This window comes from Mustelus asterias, chromosome 17 (assembly GCF_964213995.1).
Source record: "Mustelus asterias chromosome 17, sMusAst1.hap1.1, whole genome shotgun sequence".
Classification (NCBI taxonomy): domain Eukaryota; kingdom Metazoa; phylum Chordata; class Chondrichthyes; order Carcharhiniformes; family Triakidae; genus Mustelus; species Mustelus asterias.
The window spans coordinates 34,563,412-34,585,334 of NC_135817.1; the positions used below are offsets into that span (position 1 = coordinate 34,563,412).

Genomic DNA, 21,923 nt, shown 5'->3' on the forward strand with positions numbered 1-21,923 from the left:
CATCAAGATCTCAGCATATCCTTCAGGACCACCATTTTCCCAGCCCTGCCAGCAACTGAAAATTTGCCCGTTTGGTTTGCCTTCACAATAAAAGACAAAAATCAATTCCCAAAAATAGAGGTAACCAAAGGCCCAATAAGAGAAAAGAACTTAATGTAATTAATGTCAGCAGAGAAGAAGTATTGCAAAAACATAAGGGACTAAAAGCTGACAAGGTTCAAGAAACTTGCAGCCTGCATCCGATAGTTCTAAAAGAGATAGTTACAGGAATAGTGGATGTTATGGTTTTCCAAATTTCCCTAGGTTCTACAGCAGTCTCATTGGATTGAAAGCTAGCAAATGTAACATTGCTATTCAAGAAAGGAGGGAGAGAGAAAACAGGAAACTAAAGACCAGTTAACCTAACATCAATCATTGAGAAAATATTGAAATCTATTATTAAGGAACTCTTAACAATGCACTTAGAAAATCATAGTGTGATTGGACAGAGTCGATATGATTTTACAAAAGGGAAATTATGTTTGACAAACTTATTAGTGTTTTCTGAGAATATAACTGGTAGGGTAGCTAAAGAGAAACCAGTAGATGTAATATATTTGGATTTCCAAAAGACGTTTGATCAGATGCTACCCAAAAAAATAATTCAGAAGATGTGGGCTCATGCAATTGAGGATTATTTATTAGCATGGATGGAGAATTGGTTAACAGACAAGAAGCAAAGAATAAGGCTAAATGGGGCATTTTCAGTTGGCAGACTGTAACTCGTGGAATGCCGCAAAAATCAGTGCAAAGACCTCATCTCTTTACAGTCTATATAATGATTTAAATAAGGGGACAGAGCAAGATCTCCAAATTTGCTGACCATACATAGCCAGGTGGGAATGTAAGTTGTGAAGGGGACACCGAGATTTAGTCAAATTAAGTGAGTGGGCAACCAAGATGGCAGATAGGAAAGTGTGAGATAATTTATTTTGGTCATAAGAGTAGAAAAATAAAATATTTTTAAAAGGTACGAATCTTCTAAATGTTGACATTCAGAGGAACTTAGGTATGCTCATACAAGGAACACAGAGCATGCAGAGACAATAGCAATTAGGAAGGGAAATGACATGTAAACCTTTATTGCAAAGGGTTTGCAGTGCAAATATGAAGAAGTCTTGCCAAAATTGTATCGGGCTTTGGTGAGACCACACCTGGCATCCTATGTGCAATTTGGTCTCCTTATTTAAGGAAGTGTGTATTTGCATTGGGGGTAGTAGAGTAAACATTCACTAGATGGGTCTCTGGGATGAGGGAGTTGTTCTTTGATGAAAGGCTGAGTAAGTTGGGCCTAAATCCTCTGAAGTTTAGAAGAATATCTTTGAGGCATACAAGATCCTGAAGGATACTGAGAGTTGTTTCCCCGGTTGAGGAATCTAGAACATGGGAGACATGGTCTCAGGATAGGTGTTTATCATCTCGGACCAAGATGAGAAGTTTCCTGGGTTACATATCCTGCAAGATTGAATTTATTTAAGGCTGAGATAGGCAGGTTTTGGTTAGTCAGGGAAATGAAGGATATGGAGGGCAGGCAGGAAAGTGGAGTGATGCAGAAGATCAGACAGATGATCTACTGCTCCTATTTCTTATGTATAGCTACAATCCTCAGAAACATTATGCAAGTTGCGCTCCTTCTTGAGTTGTTTGTGGTGGCTATCACAGCAAAATCCATTGTCTCCAGACACACGGAAAAATGTGTTCACATAGCACCTCTTCAAAGTGGCGCTGCTCAGACTGCATTGATTCTCTGGGGTAGCCAGCACCGCAGGCCACTAACTATTCAGGTGTCTTCATTGATCTCAATAAAGAAACCCATGTGGGCCGCAAAGATGTTATTCAGCCGTGTTGCCTGCACCCAGGGAATTAATGCAAGTCTGCATAGAATGGCTTACTCCACTGCAAACCTTTTGACATGGGTCACTAAGGCAGTGATCAGGGTGAGGCAAGTTGATTTATTTATTCCTATTTATTCCTATTAAGACCATTATCTTAAGGGATATTAAGAATCCCTTAAGATAATGGTCATGTCCCACCCAGGATCAACTAATTTAACACAACCCCAGGGTTAACCTTGTACCATCTGGGTCACGTTACTAACACCACATCATGGAAGTACTTCTGTCACAGACTTTTAGTCTTTCCTTTCTGTTGCTTCTGAAAAAAACTCCAATAATCTAATGTTCTGTGGCACTGAAATATACCATTTATTAGAAATGTGATGGTGATTCACTAGAAAATCAGGACCACTGGGGATTGGACATTCTGACCTCTGAGCACACTTTATCTAAATTGTGTTTCAGTTGGTTGAGCCTCATAGGATTTACACTGTAGCCTCATAAGTCCCATCCTTTTTATATTGATTCGGAGAAATGGTTTGTTCATAGCACTGGGAAGTTTTTAAATGTCAATTTACAAATGTTTTTTATATTGACGAGAATTAAGTGATCAGTACAGATTGCACAACTGAAAAATTCAGAAAATGTTTATGGTTTCGGCAATAAGGTGACTACTTGAAAAATGTTGCCTCATCCTAAAGGGCTATAAATAACTACTCATAAAAAATGAGCCAGGATAAATCCTTGATCAAAATCTTAAAACACCCTCAAGTGAACGATAATGACTTTAGCATTCCTTCAATTTTATCTGGAATATAGGTCTGTGAAACACCAATAAGAAGTGGTGGCAGGAAGTTGAGTGAAGATGGAAAGAGATGCTTGGGTTCAGATTTTTGCCACAAGTTGGCATGGGGGTATGGGTACAATGGGGTGAGTAGAGGAGCTCTAAGCTGGCATTGGTAATATGGAGGCCTTTGGGGTGCGTGGAGAATAGGGGTTGGCATGGATGGGGCATAGGGAGTGTGTGGCGTGCAGGGGGAGGGCGGGTGAGGATTGGAAGGATGTATTTTCTTATATTTATATTTAAACATGGGCACAGGGCACAGAGGCAAGCTTGAAAATCTCCTGACTTGGCAAAACCGACCCAGGGATGAAAATCTGCATCTTAGACTTTGACTGTGGCTTAGCATAGAGGTGGAGGATTGCATGCTGCAAAAGGACAGGCAGCAGGCAATTAATTTTAGTTGTTAATATCTTTTTTAAGAGATAATTTGTATAATTAATCACACCACAAGCTGCAATGACATATTCAATATATTAGTGCTTATGCTGCTAACAACTTAATGCCAGCAGAAGAGCTTCATTCAAGTATATGCATCAGGCAATGGAACAAGCTTCAGAAACTTAAGATTTATACCTTCAGTTGTGATTAATTACTGACTATCTGGAATTCCATGAACATGAATTGCAAATTGTCAAACAAATTTTTATTCAAATAATTTGACTAATATAAAAGAAGAATATATTAGTGTTGAATCTGCGCTCCCGGTAAACTAGATTATGCAAAATTTTGTTATTGAAATCCTTCGCGGGAATTAAACTGTGCCCTGGGGGAGATTATGCCTAACTTCAGAACTGCCATTTTCATGCCATTGATGCAAGATCGAAATGCATGAAAAATTAATATTTAATTTGTGTTAAAGTTCATTGAGCGAAAGAAATTAATTTCACTGACTCTTAACATAATGAGATTTTTAATTATTTCTGTGGTGGCTATTTGTCATTTTATTTTGTATTAATAACTCTGTATGAGTAAAGCAGACTAAGCAAAACAGCAAGTAAGTTGCTGACCTTCATGAGAAAGTTTGCTTTTGTATGTTTGCAAAAAATCCTGCAAAGAAATTAATGTGGTGCTTATTCAGTCCATTGATTTTACAAAAAATCTAAACCAGAGCCAGAATTGGGTTCAGATTTTTGCCGCAAGTTGGCATGGGGGTATGGGTACAATGGGGTGGGTAGAGGAGCACTAAGCTGGCATTGGTAATATGGAGGTTTTGGGGTGCGTGGAGAATAGGGGTTGGCATGGATGGGAGATGGCAAAAATCTGAAACCCAATTCTGGCTCTGGTTTAGATTTTTTGTAAAATCAATGGACTGAATAAGCACCACATTAATTTCTTTGCAGGATTTTTTGCAAACCTACAAAAGCAAACTTTCTCATGCCTCTGGGATCAGCTGGTCCTGCCAACGGTGTACCCCCACTGTGGGTTTCCTGGCAGTGCGGGGTGCAGTCAAAGGGAAATCCCATTGACAGTGGCGCGCCACCTCAGGGCATGAGAAAGACACCACAGGAAGGACAGAGAATCTCTTCTCCCCCACCCAAGTTGTTTCTAGTTTGGCTAGTGGAATTCTGCATTTTTAAAATGTTTCCTTGAAAAGGTATTTGACCAGCAAAATCATTTGTAGGTAAAGTTCCTTCTGTTTTAGTTTTATGTTCTCAGGTTGAGTACTGAGCGGCACGGTGACACAGTAGTTAGCACTGCTGCCTCACAGCGTTCGATTCCCGGCTTGGGTCACTGTCAGTGTGGAGTTTGCACATTCTCCCCATGTCTGCGTGGGTTTCCTCCGGGCGCTGCGGTTTCCTCACACATTCGAAAGATGTGCGGGTTAGGTGGATTGGCCATGTTAAATTGCCCCTTGGTGTCAAGGAGACTAGCTAGGATAAGTGCATGGGATTATGGGATAGGGCCTGGGTGCGATTGTGGTCGGTGCAGACTTGATGGGCCAAATGGCCTCCTGCACTAAAGGATTCTATAATTCTGTGATCTATGATACTCCGAGTAACCCTCTCTTTGCAGCTCTGTTCAGGTAGCATGTAAACTAGGCACAGGTTAGATTTGGAGTTTGTTTCAGGCTTCTAAAATTTGGATCATTATTCTTTCTATCTTCACAGTTTAGGGCTGCCTTAGCTCTATCCCAATAGATTCTTCTGCAGCATTCAAGGTTGGGAGATCATAAAATTTATGGTATTTGTGGTACGCTTGAACATAAAAGGCAGCAGTGTATTAATGCAGGCAAATGTTAAATAAAAGCAATTCTTCCTTTCCCCGACAACTCATGATTTATGGAGACATGTACCAGCACTTGCATATTTCCTCTCTGCCAGTAAGGAGTGTATGTTGGTTGTTCCAATAATGAATTCCTTTTACTACTCCCTACCTTCCAATTACCTATCTGTAGTGCTTCTTCTGAAGGGGAAATCACATCAGAGAACTTTACCTTGTTCAGGAAATAACAATGGATGGCAAACAGAAGAAAAGGAATAAAATAAAATCTTGCATTTATATAGCACCTTGCACAACCTCAAGATATCCCAAAGCACATTCTGGGTACTTTTGAATTGTCGCCACTTTTGTAATATGGGGAACACTGTCTCCAATTTGCACACAGCAACAGCAATGTGATTAAGGCCAGGTAACCTGTTTTATGTTTTATTGCTGGAGGGTAAAATACTGACCAGGACACTGAGGGTAACTCCCCTACTTATCTTGAGAATAGCAGCATGAGTTTTTATTTACATCCGCCGAAGAGGGAAACTCGCAGCTTAATGTCACATCCACAAGACAACAGGTACAGCACTCCTGCAGTACTGCACTGGATTATCAATTTCATGATCAGGTTTCTGGAGTGCAACCTAAACCCAATCCTCTTGTTCAGAGGTGAGAGTACTACCAACTCGGATATGCCTGACACCAAAGGTGCAAAATTGAAGGCATGGTCAAAAGGATGGATTTGACAAGGTCATTGAATGCAGCAAAAAAAAGAGAGATTTAGGGAATGAGTAACAGAAGCTGAGCAGGAGGCCAGTAGCAACATGTTGGAGCTTACAAATACATTAGGTTCTAAGGGGTCGCCAAGGTAGAACAGGGCAAGGCCATACAGATAGTTATTAGTAGCTGTTAAATGAGTAACATCCACTATCATTGCAGACGGACAAATAAGAACTGTTTTTCTCTCCTCCTATAATTGGGTTTAGGGTAAGCACATTCCTCTTAGAGCAGTGGTCCCCAAACCTTTTTCACTGGGCCGCACTTTTGGAATAACAATTTGCTCGTGCCACACCAAATTTTTTATTGATAAGAAATACATTCAAAAACAAAGAAAACCAACTAGCTGTGCTTGATTCATAACATAGAACACAACTACTTTATAATATGATCATGGGACATCCAGAAAGTATAAAACAATGCTTGTTTAAACAATGTTTAAGTGTTTCTTTGATTGTCCTTGAATCTTCCCGCCACACTTGCCATCCTCTCTCGCCACACCAGTGTGGCACGCCGCACTCTTTGGGAACCACTGTCCCAAAGAGTGAAGGGCAAGGCGGGTAGAAGTAGGGAACCCTGAATGACTTGGGATATTGAGGCCCTGGTCAGGAAGAAAAGAAGGCACATGACATGCATAGGCAGCTGGGATCAAGTGGATCCCTTGAAGAGTATAGGGGGTGTAGGAGTAGAGTTAAGAGAGAAATCAGGAGGGCAAAAAGGGGACATGAGATTGTTTCGGCAAATAATGTAAAGGAGAATCCAAAGAGCTTCTACAAATACATAAAGGCCAAAAGAGAACGAGGGAAAGAGTAGGGCCTCTTAAGGATCAAGAAGGTCATCTTTGTGCGGATCCACAAGGGATGGGTGAGATCCTAAATGAATATTTCTCATCAGTATTTACTGTTGAGAAAAGCCTGGATGTTAGGGAACTTGGGGACATAAATAGTGATGTCTTGAGGAGTGTACATATTACAGAGAAGAAGGTGCTGGAAGTCTCAAAGCGCATCAAGCTAGATAAATCCCCAGAACCTGATGAAATGTATCCTAGGACATTGTGGGAGGCGAGGGAGAAAATTGCATCTCCCCTAGCAGAGATATTTGAATCATCGATAGTCACAGGTGAAGATTGGAGCGTGGCAAATGTCGTGCCTTTGTTTCAGTAGGGCTGCAGGGAAAAGCCTGGGAACTACAGACTGGTGAGCCTAACGTCTGTAGTGGGTAAGTTGTTAGAAGGTATTCTGAGAGAGGGGATCTACAGGCATTTAGAGAGGCAAGGATTGATTAGGGACAGTCAACATGACATTCTGAGTGGAAAATCATGTCTCACAAATTTGAGTGAGTTTTTTGAAGGGATAACCAAGAAGGTCGATGAGGGCAGTGCAGTTGATGTTGTCTACATGGACTTTAGCAAGGCCTGTGACAAGGTGCCGCATGGTAGGTTCTTGCATAAGGTTAAATCTCTCAGGATCCAGGGTGAGGTAGCCAAATGGAACAAAATTGGCTGGATAACAGAAGCCAGAGGGTGGTTGTAGAGGACTGTTTTTCAAACTGGAGGCCTGTGACCAGCGGTGTGCCTCAGGGATCAGTGCTGGGCCCACTGTTATTTGTCATTTATATTAATGATTTGGATGAGAATTTAGTAGGCATGGTGAGGAAGTTTGCAGATGACACCAAGATTGGTGGCATAGTGGTTAGTAAAGAAGGTTATCTCGGACTGAAACAGGATCTTGATCAATTGGGTCAGTGCGCGATGAATGGCAGATGGAGTTTAATTTAGATAAATGTGAGGTGATGCATTTTGATTGAACCAGGGCAGGACTTACTCAATTAACGGTAGGGCGTTGGGGAGAATTACAGAGCAAAGCGATCTAGGGTTCATAGCTCCTTGCAAGTGGAGTCACAGGTGGACAGAGTGGTGAAGAAGGCATTTGGCATGCTTGGTTTCATTGGTCTGAACATTGAATACAGGAGTTGGGACGCCTTGTTGAAGTTGTACAAGATTTGGTAAGGGCTCACTGGAATACTGTGTACGGTTCTGGTCACCATATTATAGAAAGGATATTATTAAACTAGAAAGAGTGCAGAAAAGATTTACTAGGATGCTACCGGGACTTAATGGTTTGAGTTATAAGGAAAGGCTGGATGGACTGGGACATTTTTCTTTGGAGCGTAGAAGGCTGAGGGGTGATCTTATAGATGTCTATAAAATAATGAGGGATACAGATCAGCTAGATAGTCAATATCTTTTCCCAAAGGTAGGGGAGTCTAAAACTAGAGGGCATGGGTTTAAGGTGAGAGGGGAGAGATACAAAAGAGTCCAGAAGGGCAATTTTTTCTCAGAGGGTAGTGAGTGTCTGGTACAAGCTGCCAGAGGTGGTAGTAGAGGCGGGTACAATTTTGTCTTTTAAAAAGCATTTAGACAGTTGCATGGGTAAGATGGGATATGGGCCAAATGCAGGCAATTGGGACTAGCTTAGGGGTTTTTTAAAAAAGGGGCGGCATGGACAAATTGGGCCGAAGGGCCTGTTTCCATGCCATAAACCTCTTGAGTCTGTAACTAATCTAGGAAATCCAGGCTGACACTCCAGAGTAGTAACAAGGGAGTGCTATACTCTTGGAGATGGCATTTTATGCATAAGATGTCAAACCCCAGTCTCTCCACCGAACTGGCATATTTCAACCCTAATACCATTCTGGTAAATCTCCTGTTCAATCTCTGTAATATCTTGATATTTTTCCCAAAGTGTGGTTTGCAGAATTGTGTACATTACTCCAGCTGGAGCCTAACCAGTCTTTGTAAAGGGATAGTAATATTTGTATTCTATGCCTCTATTTATCAAGCAAAGGACCCCCATGCCTTTTTACAGCCATTTGTCACCTTCAATGATTTGTGTACATATATCTCCAGATATCAGTATTTCCACACCCCCTTTAAAATAACACCATTTCATTAATATTGCCTTCCTTTCTTCTTCCAACCAAAGTGAATCACTACACACTTCCTAAATTTCATCTGATATATACCTGACCATTTCACCAGTCAGTCCATGTCCTGAAGTCTATTGCTATCCTCAGTTTCCTACATTTCTTTGTTTCATCTCCCGTACAAACGTTGAAATGGTGCTCTGCATGCCTCCAAGTCCAGGTCATTAATATATATCATAAAGAGGACTGGAGTACTTGGAGTACTGTGCTCAGTTCTGGTCGCCTCATTACAGGAAGAATGTGGAAAAGATTGAAAGGGTGCAGAGGAGATTTATAAGGATGTTGCCTGGATTGAGTGGCATGCCTTATGAGGATAGGCTGAGGGAGCTCGGTCTTTTCTCCTTGGAGAGACGTGGGGTGAGAGGAGAACTAATAGAGGCATATAAGATGTTGAGAGGCAAAGATCGGGTGGACTCTCTGAGGCTTTTTCCCAGGGTGAAAATGGCTGCTACGAGAGGACACAGGTTTAAGGTGCAGGGGAAATGTTAGGGGGAAGCTTTTCACAGAGGGTGGTGGGTGAGTGGAATCGGCTGCCATCAGTGGTGGTGGAGGCAAACTCAATAGGGTCTTTTAAGAGACTCCTGGATGAGTACATGGGACTTAATAGGATGGAGGGTTATAGATAGGCCTAAAAGGTAGGGATATGTTCGGCTCAACTTGTGGGGCCGAAGGGCCTGTTTTGTGCTGTAGTTTTTCTATGTTTCTATGTAAAGAGGAGTTGCCCCAACAATTACCAATGAGGGACTACTGTTCACTTCTCTCCAGTCGGAAAAACAACCATTCACTCCTACTCTTTGCTTTCTGTCCTTTACTCAATTTTGTATCTATGCTGTCACTTCAAATTTAATCCCATGCTCTTCAATTTTGCTAACAAATCAGTAACAGAAAAGGTGCTAACGATCAGTGGTGTTTTTGTAATGTTCTTCCAATAGGGTTCCGTAGCACTCGGTACTGGGCTCTTTGATTTTTGTTGTACATATCAATGATTTAAACTTGAATGTGGGGGGTGTGATTAAGAAGTTTGCAAATGATACAAGATTTGACCGTGTGGCTGATGGCGTGGAAGAAAGCTGTAAACTGCAGGAAGATCTAAATGAACTGCTCAGGTAGGTGAAACATGACAAATCGAATTCAATCCAGAGAAGTGTAAGGTAATGTATTTGGAAGAGCAAGTAAAACAAGGGATTCACAATAAGTGATACATTTCTGAGAAATGTAAAGGAGCGGAAGGATCTTGGAGAGAAAGTCTATAGATCCATGAAGGTAGCAGGACAGATAGATAAATTGGCTAAGAAGGCATGCAGGATACTTCATTATTTCCTGGGGTATGGCATATAACAGCAGAAAGTTATGCTAGAATTACCTAAAAGATTGATACATAAGCAAAACACTTTGAATGCTGGAAATCTGAAATGAAAATGTAAAATGCTGTAAGAAGTAAGGAGATCTGGCTGCATCTGTGGAGAGAGCAACAGGGTTAGCATTTCACATATCTGCAACAACAATGGGGCGGCATGGTAGCGCAGTGGTTAGCACTTCTGCCTCACAGCACCAGGGATTTGATTCCTGGTTTGGGTCACTGTGGAGTCTGCACATTCTCCCCATGTCTGCGTGGGTTTCCTGCAAGTGCTCCGCTTTCCTCCCACAGTCCAAAGACGCGCTGGTTAGGTGCATTGGCCAAGCTAAATTCTCTCTGTGTACCTGAACAGGTGCCAGAGTGTGGCGACTAGGGGATTTTCACAGTAACTTCATTGCAGTGTTAATGTAAGCCTACTTGTGACACTAATAAATAAACTTTTTTTAAACTTTTACTGCATGAAGCGGGGCAATTTAAATGATGTACTGATTCAGATACTATTTCCATGCCATTCAACAACAAACAAGTGACAGAGCTATGGCAAGTATTGTTAAATGCCAACACATCTGGGTTATTTGAGTCCTGTCTGCTAACCCCTTGTAAAGAATATTTGCATGAAGTTTGGTAAACTGTATCAAAATTTATTACTGATTTTATACTACCTTTTTAAAGATAGAATGCAATCTGCAACACTGCTTGTTTCCATTGGAGTGAGCACTGGCCATAAGGCATGCTTATAGATCTCCACAAGCTAGCTGTGTCTCAGCCATTTTATCCACATTTCCTTAAGATGTTCTTGATTCCTCTCAGCAGCTTACTTTTTTCTCCCCCAGTGGGCAGTCTCCTTACTGTGGTATCATTATTTTGTTCCAGCCTTATTTCCTGTGTCAGAAATCTTTCCTGTTTGAATGCTACCTATTCTTGCAGTGCAACACTGCCAAAAGCAGAATAAGGATCAAATGCTACACTTAGTTATTTCTTCTTGTCTGCATTGGATATTTTGTTGGAAACAAAGAAATAACTTTTATGTATGGGAGTTTCAAAAATGCAACACTATACGAACGGGTAAAACCCTTTGGCCTCTCCACCATTCTTTGCTGCATTATCTTCAGCATATAATGTGGCTGGTTTTTAATCCTTTCAGAAACCTCTATCGCTCTAATCTTTGCAGAAGAACTTGCTAGATATTCTGCTTGGATTTCAGTATTCCCTATGGTTTTATATTCACAGGATAACTATAACACATGGAGGAAAGTTTAGTTACAGGATTATCTTGAACATTAGTTCAGCAGTGTTTGTATGACTAGGCAATAAATCGATTGCATAAGGAACATAACAAAAAATAGATTAGCTGGTCATTTTTCTTGGTGAAGAATAGTTGCTGTGTTTATTTACATAACCAATGCTTAAAAATAATTAATTGTACGTGCAGCACATTCAGGCGCCCAGGAGAGACATGATAAGATTCCATATAAAGCCAACTCTCTTCTTTAGATGGCTCCTGATGTGGGCAAATTATTCCTTACTTAATGTGTAGAGTTTGGTCTTGTGGTCTCTCTCAGCCTGGTTTTATAGACCATGTGCCCTAGCAATTCACCTTGTCAGGTCCCTGAAGAACTCTAAATCATCGAATCCCTACAGCGCAGAAAGAGGCTATTCAGCCCATCGAGCCTGCGCCAACAACAATCCCACCTGGGTCCTACCCCAAAATCCCATGTATTTACCCTGCTAATGCCCCTGACACTAAGGGCCAATCCACCTAACCTGCACATCTTTGGACGGTGGGAGGAAACCGGAGTGTAAACATGCAGACATGGGGAAAATGTGCAAACTCCACACAGACAGTCACCCGAGGCCAGAATTGAACCCGGGTCCCTGGCGCTGTTAGGCAGCAGTGCTAACCACTGTGCCACCGTGCTGCGCTTACCGTGCCGAGCTCCCTTTTTCTTTCTCTAGATGATGGTGGCCTTGAAATCTCATGGCAACTCTCTCAATCTGCAATAACTTCAGTGGAACCTCTGGTGGAAGTAGCCATTTTTAATCATTTGTGCCATTTCCTGGAAGGGGTCACCAATTTTCTGCCAAAGTGACATCAGTAGATCCGGAAATGTGAAGCAAATCAACGTGAACATCTTTAACTTTAGGTCACCTTTAATAATTCTGTTGTAGTGTCATCACTTTTACATTTCTCTGGATTCCTTCTGCTGTCTGGGTATTTTTTAACACAGTCTGCACTTGGAACAAAAAGCTCCACCTAACCATTCTTCATAAATAGATATTATGTCAATCACATTACATGTAAATAATGACGGCCTCAAATGGAATTATATAAAGAATATGGAATATTTCCAAGGGATACATTTAAGGAGGCCCCTGTTTTTATAAACTGTGATGGCCTTTTTGACAAAGAGTTTTACCCACATTCTACCCTCATGGTTTAACAAAGTTATGTGGACCCAAGGCTTGTTTGGTGCCTTTTAAAATTTAGCAATTATCTGTTATCACTTATAGTAGATTGAAAAGTTTTGCTTTAAAATTAATCTTACTGTTTGATGTAGAGATTTTCTGATGCCAGTTAAAGATGAAAGTTATTTTGAATGTTGTAGGGCCTGAGGGTACAAAAGTACATGACAGGGCCTGTAGTATTATCGGGTTACAGAAAAATGCACTGTCTTGTATACATCATGAACCAGCAATATAACAGAGAGGCCTAACTGACATCTTACACCATGGAGCTGTGCAGTGAGTCTCAGTCCAAGGTTATGTTATTTCTACTTCCCACCTACCTTTTATTTTTGTCAACATTTATTTACTTTTAAAATCTCCAGTTATGTATATTATTCTTGTTTAGTCATGTTGGTATGGGTTATAAACACATACAGTGCAAATACGTTTTTGTGACCGATACAGATATATTATAAGATTTGTTCTTTGTATTAAGATATTGGTACAGGCTTCCTTGTGTATATTATAAAGTGAGGCTTTTGTTCCAGGTGAGGATGAATTGCTGAGTCCTCCCCAGGGTACAAGCACTGGATTGGAAGAAGTGATGGAGCAGCTCAACAATTCTTTTCCAAGTTCCCGACGTAAGTAGATTTCTAATCTTGGCTGTACTGCTGATTAGCCTCACAAGCTGTTCACCTGACAACACGAGGGAGCTTAATGAATCTTGGTAAAATGGCAACAAAAATCAGAAAATTTTTCCTAGGTTACTGACGCTACCCTCTGATCTTAATTCAGATCAGTTCTGAATTAAGCAGTTCTGCACCTTCCCCCATGCCATTATGCTACCGGCACTCAATATTTTAACACGAGTATTTTAAAAAGCTACCAAGAAGGGAGTAGGCAAAGTTGAATGTGCCATTTTTTACAATGAGTCTCAATACACTAGAGTGCTTATGATGAGATACGTAGGCCAAATTCTCCAGCCGTTCATGCCGGTGGGATTCTCCGGCCCCGCCGGCAGCACACCCTCGCCCCCAGGTTTCCCGCCGGCATGGGGTAATGTCAATGGGACCAGAGAATCCTGCTGCTAGCAAACAACGGGCCACCTCCACCCGACAGAAAACATGCGGCTGGGAGGCCGGAGAATCTCGCCTGTAGTCTGGTTTGATCAATTAGCAACAAATTAGTCAAGGCCAAGGATGAAAATAAATTGGCTTTGGCTGCTCATTATCAGTCATTCTTGTGCTTTATCTCGAATGAGTAATTCAATGATAATCTGGTGAAAATATTAATTTTAAATACAAACAATATTTGTGTAGATGCCAGCCTAGTTTAGCAATGTCAGTGAAGCATTTCTGTTATGTTCTATTGAGGTGATATTATTGTAAGCTCTTTGGCAGTTTTACATTCTGATTCTTTGTGCTGCAGCTGTTAAATATCAGACCACTGCAAAGATTTTTGACTTTACTCATAGAATGGATCTGTACCATCCACTGATAGCAAGGATTCTCAATGAGAACCATTTCAGTGTGACTCTGATCTGAGTTTTACTCATACCAAAAAAATTGATTAGCTTCCTGATACTTAGTAGTTGAAGCTTAAAGACCAGAAAAGCCACAGTGACTGGTCCAGACCAAATGAAGGGCAGCAAGGTGGCACCGTGGTCAGCACTGCTGCATCACAGCGCCAGGGACCCGTGTTCGATTCACGCTTGGGTCACCGTCTGTGTGGAGTCTGCATGGGTTTCCTCCGGGTGCTCCGGTTTCCTCCCACAGCCCAAAGATGTGCAGGTTAGGTGGATTGCCCATGCTCAATAGAATCTTACTGTTAGGGGCCTAGCAGGGTAAATAGATGGGATTAATGGGATTGGGCCTGGGTGGGATTGAGGTCAGTACAGACTCAATAGGCCGAATGACCTCCTCCTGTACTGTAGGGATTCTATGGACCCAGCCTCTAACAGAAAGGTGCTACCATTGCTGTCATTGAATTACAGTTTAGTGAGAGGAAAAATGAATAAGGTTTCTGATACTGGTTGAAAGTACTCGTGTGTAAATGCATGGTGAGGCTGTGTTCAGACTTAGTTGTGATTTTTTTTTTTCCCCTTCCACCCCAACAAATCCACCCCACATACCACTCGCTCTTCCTTACTCCCAGCTGAAAATCTGTTTACGTTCGGTTCACTTGTGAAGGATGTCCATGTAAGAATGGCTCTCAGTGAACCATGCCCAAGTATGGACGGGGCTCAGCACATTACTAAGAGGAGATGGAGAGGGGGGAAATGGGAAAAGATTTAAACATCAGCAGTATTTTGAAATAATTGGATACAGAGCATGTTTGGAGAGTATTTCTGTGCATGTGGAATCTCAGCGATGGCAGGGATGTGTGATTTCTCTGGCAAACATTGTAAATGACTATGTGAAGGTTTTATTGTCCCTTTTTTATGGATTTTGTTACAAGTATTAAATAGATTTATTCATAACTACATAGTACTACACATACAGAGCAGTTGTATATTTATGAAAATTTAAGATTTATTAACTCCAGAACTTAAATCCAAATATTGGGCAGAAACATTTTTGTGGAAAGCCTCCAATGTTGGCCATGGCACAAAGTACCCATGGTCAGGAACATAAGAACCGGAAGAGATCATTCAGCGCCTTGAGCCTACTCCACTGTTCTGTTAGATCATGGGTGGTCAGATGAGGGTTCCGTAATTAGTATTTTTTTGGATGGTGTATGTATCTCAGGGACCAGTTAGTTTCAGCAAAGGCAATTGAAGTTGCAATAAAGATTTGCTGCATATCTTTGTGCTGCTAGCCCAGTTGATCAAAATATTTCCAAGAGCCAAGATCAGGCATGGATTCCTGCTCTTCCCTCTTCACACTCCGATCCAACTTTCACCACCTTCCACTCATAGTACCAAGCATGTGGTGATCCCTGACCAACCAGCCTCACTGCAGCAGCCATTCTGGTGCAAGGAAGAATTGCCAGAGTGAACAGAGATTCTACCGTCAGCAAGCCTCACATAGATTGGTAGCTTAGGCCATCCCTGTGTGTCCAGCTTTCAGCCAAACTCTCAGCCACTGCATTCCTGCCAGACTTTAGGGCAGGAGAACTTTGCCAGATCTGTCCAGTGTCTATCTCTTCTGTTTTGCTTTGGAGTAATTCTGAGCCTAATCACCTGACATGTACTTCACAAGTTTAAACTGCATGCAAAGCTAAAACTACTTCACAACAACATGCTAAGCTTAAAATATAAATGCAGTACTAAATAACCGATTTGGTTTCATTGATACCCCAACTTATTTGGCTGCACCTAATTAAATATTACCATAATTGTGACAGGCAGTTCACAATGTCCTTTAGGGAAGGAAATCTGCCGTCCTTACCTGCTCTGGCCTACATGTGATTCCAGAGCCACAGCAATGTGGTTGACTCTTGAAATGCCGTCAGGGATGGGCAATAAATGCTGGCCCAGTCAGCGACGCCCACATCCCGTGAATTAATTTTTAAAAGTTCCCATTTGCATTGCACACTGTACTCCCAAAATACCCCATTTCGATTCACTTCACACCAGGATTACATTCACACTTCCTAATTCCTGTTGTCATGACTTGTCCACAAAACTCACTTCCTTTTTATTATTTTGGTTGTACATTTTTGTCTGTATTTCCCATTCCAAATTACTATTCGTATGTCCCATTAAATGTTGCTGTTGTGTCATTTTGAAGTTGCACTTTGTCACACTGTGGAATATGTGTCTTCCATCACCCAGTTACTGAGCCTGTACACTCAAACTTATGGGTTTGAACTTTGAACCCCACTTTCAATGGAACTTTAATGCCTTATCACTTCCCTTGACAATATCAATTCTATGTTGCTTGGAGGTAGGTTAATAATTTAACAAAGATCAAGGCACCAGTCTCCTGGCTCACCTGGACAAACTGCAGTCTGCTTGATCTGGGTTTTTGCTGTTTGGCCTTGGGTAAGTACTTAAACAAGGCCCCATCTTCAAACTGCCCACTCCTTGCTCCTTTGCCAGTCCTGCAGCCTGACTCTGTTCTCCTGATTGCTTGGCACCACTGCCCATCTGTTTTCCACAGACACTCTAAGTTCCGATTGTCAGTCCCATCCTCGGTATTCTTGTGCACGCTCTTTTATAAAGGCTCTGTTCTGCTCTGATTTTTGTTTCCTTTTTGTGGCCCCATTGTGTTTTTTTCTTTTTAAAACCACATTTTACGCAGTAAAAGGACAGAAAGGAGAGAGTAATGTTTGGTAACCAAAAGCTTGGTTATAGAGGTGTGCCTTAAGCAGGTGTGAGAGATGTAGAGGCAGAGATTGAGGGAGGGAATTTCATTGCATGAGGCCAAGACAGGTGAAGGTTTGTCAGCAACTGTAAGATAAAGGGATACGGTAAAAGTGGCTGGAGTCTTGAGTTTTGGGGAGATTGAAGGATTGGAGAAGATAGGGAAGTGTGAGGCCATGGTGAGATAAGCTAATTTTTCACGTGTGATTATGGGATTGGGAATTAATTTAATGCAGAGACATGAGTGGGACTTGATGTGGGACAAGATATGGACAGCAAATTTTGAATCAGCTGAAATTTAAAAGGTGGAGGCATTGTAGGCCAGCCAGGAGAGCATTAGATTAATTAGGCTTGGCAGTGACAAAGACATGGATGAGTTTCCAAAGTAGATGTCTGTGATCTCATACAGGTAGAAGGTAGGCACTCTGTGATGGATCAATTATGATTTCTAAATTATGTTCAGCCAGAGAGAGTGACCAGACAGGGAAGTAAGAGTCAGTTCTGAGGGTACAGAACTTGTGGTGGGGCTCAAAGAAGATGGCTTTGGTCTTCCCGATTCTTAATTGCAAGAAGTCAATGTTTACCCAACGCTCAATGTTGGACAAGCAATCTGGCAACACAGAAGCAGTTGGCGGTCAGGAAATACTTGACAAGGTAGAAATGGGTATGGTCACTTTATATGAATTTAGAATCGTACAGTGCAGAAGAGACCCCTCAGCCCATCGAGTTTGCACCAACAGACGAGAAACAACACCTGACCGCCCACCTAATCCCATTTACCAGTATTTAGCCCATGAATGTTATGATGTGCCAAACGCTCATTCAGGTTCTTTTTAAAGTTTGGAGGCAACCTGCCTCTACCACCCCCCCCAAGCAGCACATTTCGGGCTGTCACCACCCTTTGGTTAAAAAAGCTTTTCCTCACATCCCCCCCCCCCCCCCCCCCGAAACCTTCTGCCCCTCACCTTGAATTTGTGTCACCTTGTAACTGACCCTTCAATTAAGGGGAGCAGCTCCCTGTCCACTCTGTCCATGCCTTTCATGATCTTGTACGCAGATTATTTTCTGTGAATGATACCTTCAAGGAACAGCATATAAATGCAGAAAAGGAAGGGGTCAAGGATGAATCCTTGGGAGACCTGAGGTGACTCCGGAGTGGAAAATTAATTGATTGTGAGCCAATTTCACATAGAAAAGAGTAGAAGCAAAATTAGACTTTAATTATGATTATTGTTGGCATTATAGTGATGTCTGTTGAGATTCCAGAGCTTCATAAACCATCTGTTCAAATGATCAGTTTTTGTGTGTCAGTGTCATCAGGATACTTGACTATATTTGCAGATATGTAAAAAGAGGATATAAACACACAAGTAACTGAATGGCAGCTAAGAGCAGGAATTCTGGATGATGCTTGCTCTAAATAGGAAAGTGGCATTGAGGCCAGTGGTAACACCCATCTCGGATCAGCTGACCACCACATTGAACAATGCATTTATCAGTGGATCAAAGAAGCTCCTTATATTTTTAATTTGCTCCGAGGTTTCATGTTCACTGGTAGCATACTGGTTAATGTATTTGCATAAACTTAATGTACATAATTAAAACAGTCATTAAGATAGCGCAAAAGGGATTTAACATGAGCGTATTAACCAAGAGCATTTGCAGAGGAAATTAAACCATCAAGCATTTAAGAAGTGATCTTCCATTCAAGTGCCAACTTTTTTTACAAATATAAAATTGTTAACAACAGCAGTATTTTTATCCGATTCCCTTTGCGGTGGTGTTAATGCCGTTTTAATTTCCTTTACTGGAACAATGGGTAAGGGGAGGATAGATTATCTGAAATAAGCAGACACAAATAGCACTCCTGGAGGAATTCAATCCCTGCTTCCCCAGAGGGATTTTCTTCTGTTCTTCATGCTGGCTCTTGTGTTTTGGAATGAATTAGGCAGCTGTTCGATCCATGCAGAGCAGCCGATGCCACATTGTAGGCTACCTCCCTATAAATGATTTATGTAATGGTGATTGGTATTACTGTGTGGGGACAGGATATTTTCTGTAAAAGGTCTGGTAAGTTTTCTTTCATGAAACTAACATCTTATTGTGAAGAGTAACCTGTAGTATTTTATTTGATATAAAAGCGCTGTTTTGCTAAATGTGGAGTAGGTCCAATTTTTCTTCCACTTGCAGGTAATTCCCTGTAAGAATGGAGATGGGAAGTACATCTTCACATGTCTGAACAAGTCCTTGGTGATTACTTAGTATAGTTTTGTGAGAATGAGCTTGTGTGTGCAGATTAGTGAGTACTGTAGCTGCATGAAATGTTATCAATTATTGGTGCACTCAAGATTTTTACAGGTGTACATGCTGGTTGAAAGTGAGAGTAGTCAACATTAGCTTAATTAAAAACTTTTCAAAAGTAAAATGTCAGAAGGTGCTGGTCTTTTTCGCTTGTGTCTATGATTAGTCCTAATAATCTTGTTTCTTAAGCAGAGGCAGCATTGCTGTGTGTGCTGTTAAAGGAGATATGAAGGATGCTATTGTACATTTGAAGAGATTGAAAGTAGCCATTTATGAACTAAAGCAAGCCTAATAGTCACTGGTGAATGAAATTCAAAACAATAGGGTAGAAATTAATCTGGGTCTATTTGCAGCCCCAAACCTGAGGCCGTGAAGCAGCACAGGTTCAAAGCAAATACCCAATGATCAATAACAATTGATCTTCAGACATTCTCTGAATAATTGGGGTGAATTGCCTACACTGGTCACATCTCCATTGACAACTCATCTGACAAAGAAAACCAATGGCTGGCCACCTGCCTCACTGGCAGCAACCCTGAACTAAGTATAGGGAGGAAGGTGTTGGAGCAGTAAAGAACAAAGAAAATTACAGCACAGGAACAGGCCCTTCAGCCCTCCAAGCCTGCACCAACCATGCTGCCCGACTGAACTAAAACCCCCTACGCTTCCGGGAATCATTTCCCTCTATTCCCATCTATTTATGTATTTGTCTCGGCGTCCCTTAAAACTCACCATCGTGTCTGCTTCCACTATCTCCCCTGGCAGCGAGTTCCAGGCACCCACCACCCTCTGTGTAAAAAAAAAAAAAATCTGCCTCATACATCTCCTTTAAACCTTGCCTCTCGCACCTTAAACCTATGCCCCCTAGTAATTGACTCTTCCACCCTGGGAAAAAGCTTCTGACTATCCACTCTGTCCATGCCTCTCATAATCTTGTAGACTTCTATCAGGTCTCCCCCCAACCTCCGTTGTTCCAGTGAGAACAAACCAAGTTTTTCCAACCTCTCCTGGAGGTGCTGGTGATTTGCGATGTCTCTGGAGTTGGGGATATGCTGCTGCTCTTCCTGCTCCACTATTGGCTGTCGCAAGGGTTGCTGCAGAATTCTGAGTGTGTGAGATCTAATGTCTTGTCTCGCTCATCAGGAACAAGTTTTGAAAAGGAGGCCCTTCAGTTGGTGTTAGGGCTCTTAATTAATATGTTGAAGATATTATTTCAGGTGTGCACCTGGGTGCCTGATAAGATTGGGCACAGTTTTTCCTGCTGCTAAATCAGTTTGTTTACAAATATTTCCAACATATCTCAAGTTATATCCCGTCTAGGGATTCTGGTGAAGCTGGAATGGTTTACATGTACTCCTAGATTGGATTACTTCCTTAAATTCACTTGCAGGAACAGTTGCACTTGTAATAGGTATCAGATCGAGAATTCTGTCCAATAGAGTTTTTCTTCCTGCTACAGCAATTCATTTCTTTGACAAGGTTTTAGTGTTACTTGAGTTTGAAAGCAGTGACATAGAACAAAGTTAATTGTCATTTTGTGATTTATGAGCTGAAGGCATATTGGGTCACACAACCTGCAGAATTACCTATTTTCTTTTTGCAGATGAAAGCATTTGTTATTGGTATATATTAGAATCAAATAACTGGAAAAATTGCCCATTTTATCAAATTTGCAGAATCTTATTTGGCATGTAGCCTAAGAAACACAAATGTTTTCACTATGTGAGATGTAATTCTGTGATATTTGCTGCATCATTGCGTAGCTCACTAAATTGTAAATTTCAGTTCACAAAATCTAGATGTCAAATAGTGACCTCCCATCACTCGCGCAGTGAAGGTTTGTTCCAACTTCAATTGTTACTAATTACAGAAGATTTTTCTAATTATTAAGACTTAAACTGCAGCGAGCATTAATATTATGTATGTACTGAATTAATGGAGGAGTTAGCCATGAAAATTAGAATTTGCAAAATGTTTTTTAATTTGATTTTTTATTGTCACATGTATTCGTATACAGTGAAAAGTATTGTTTCTTGCGCGCTGTATAGACAAAACATACCATACATAGGGAAGGAAAGGAGAGAGTGCAGAATGTAGTGATACAGTCATAGCTAGGGTGTAGAGAAAGATCAAGGTAAGTCCATTCAAAAGTCTGATGGCAGCAGGAAAGAAGCTGTTCTTGAGTCAGTTGGTACATGTCCTCCGACTTTTGTATCTTTTATCCAACGGAAGAAGGTGGAAGAGAGTATGTCTGGGGTGCATGGGGTCCTTAATTATGCTGGCTGCTTTTCCGAGGCAGTGGGAAGTGTAGACTTCTTCTCCCAGAGGATAGTGAATCTTTGGAATTCTCTGCCCAATGAAGCAGTAGAGGCTACCTCGTTAAATGTGTTTAAGTCACAGATTTTTAACCATTAAGGGTTATGGGGAGCGGGCGGGAAAGTGGAACTGAATCCACTATCAGATCAGCCATAATCTTATTGAATGGCGGAGCAGGCTTGAGGGGCTATATGGCCTACTCCTGCTCCTATTTCTTATGTTCCTATGTAGACGGTGCCAATGGATGGGAGGCTGGTTTGAGTGATGGACTGGGCTTCGTTCATGACACTTTGTAGTTTCTTGCAGTCTTGGACAGAGCAAGAGCCATACCAAGCTGGGATGCAACCAGAAAGAATGCTTTCTCTGGTGCATCTGTAAAAGTTGGTGAGAAGTATGAGCAGAATTTTACCCAAAATTCTAAGAAAAAAATAACAACTACAAATATAAATATACAATTACAAATATGAGCTTGAGTGTTTGCAGTTTTAGATTGTAGCACTCTAAACTGGTAGA

The 21,923-nt window shown here is 41.4% G+C and overlaps 1 protein-coding gene across 14 annotated transcripts in view; it reads left to right on the forward strand.

Moving 5' to 3' along the window:
• LOC144506416 (dystrophin-like) overlaps positions 1 to 21,923 on the forward strand; it is a 1,861,003-nt gene that overhangs the window by 1,832,682 nt on the left and 6,398 nt on the right. For all 14 annotated transcript variants that reach the window (XM_078232507.1, XM_078232503.1, XM_078232508.1 and 11 more), the window contains one exon: positions 13,036 to 13,128. In XM_078232507.1, the coding sequence (XP_078088633.1) occupies positions 13,036 to 13,128 (93 nt within the window). The remainder of the gene's footprint in view (positions 1 to 13,035; positions 13,129 to 21,923) is intronic.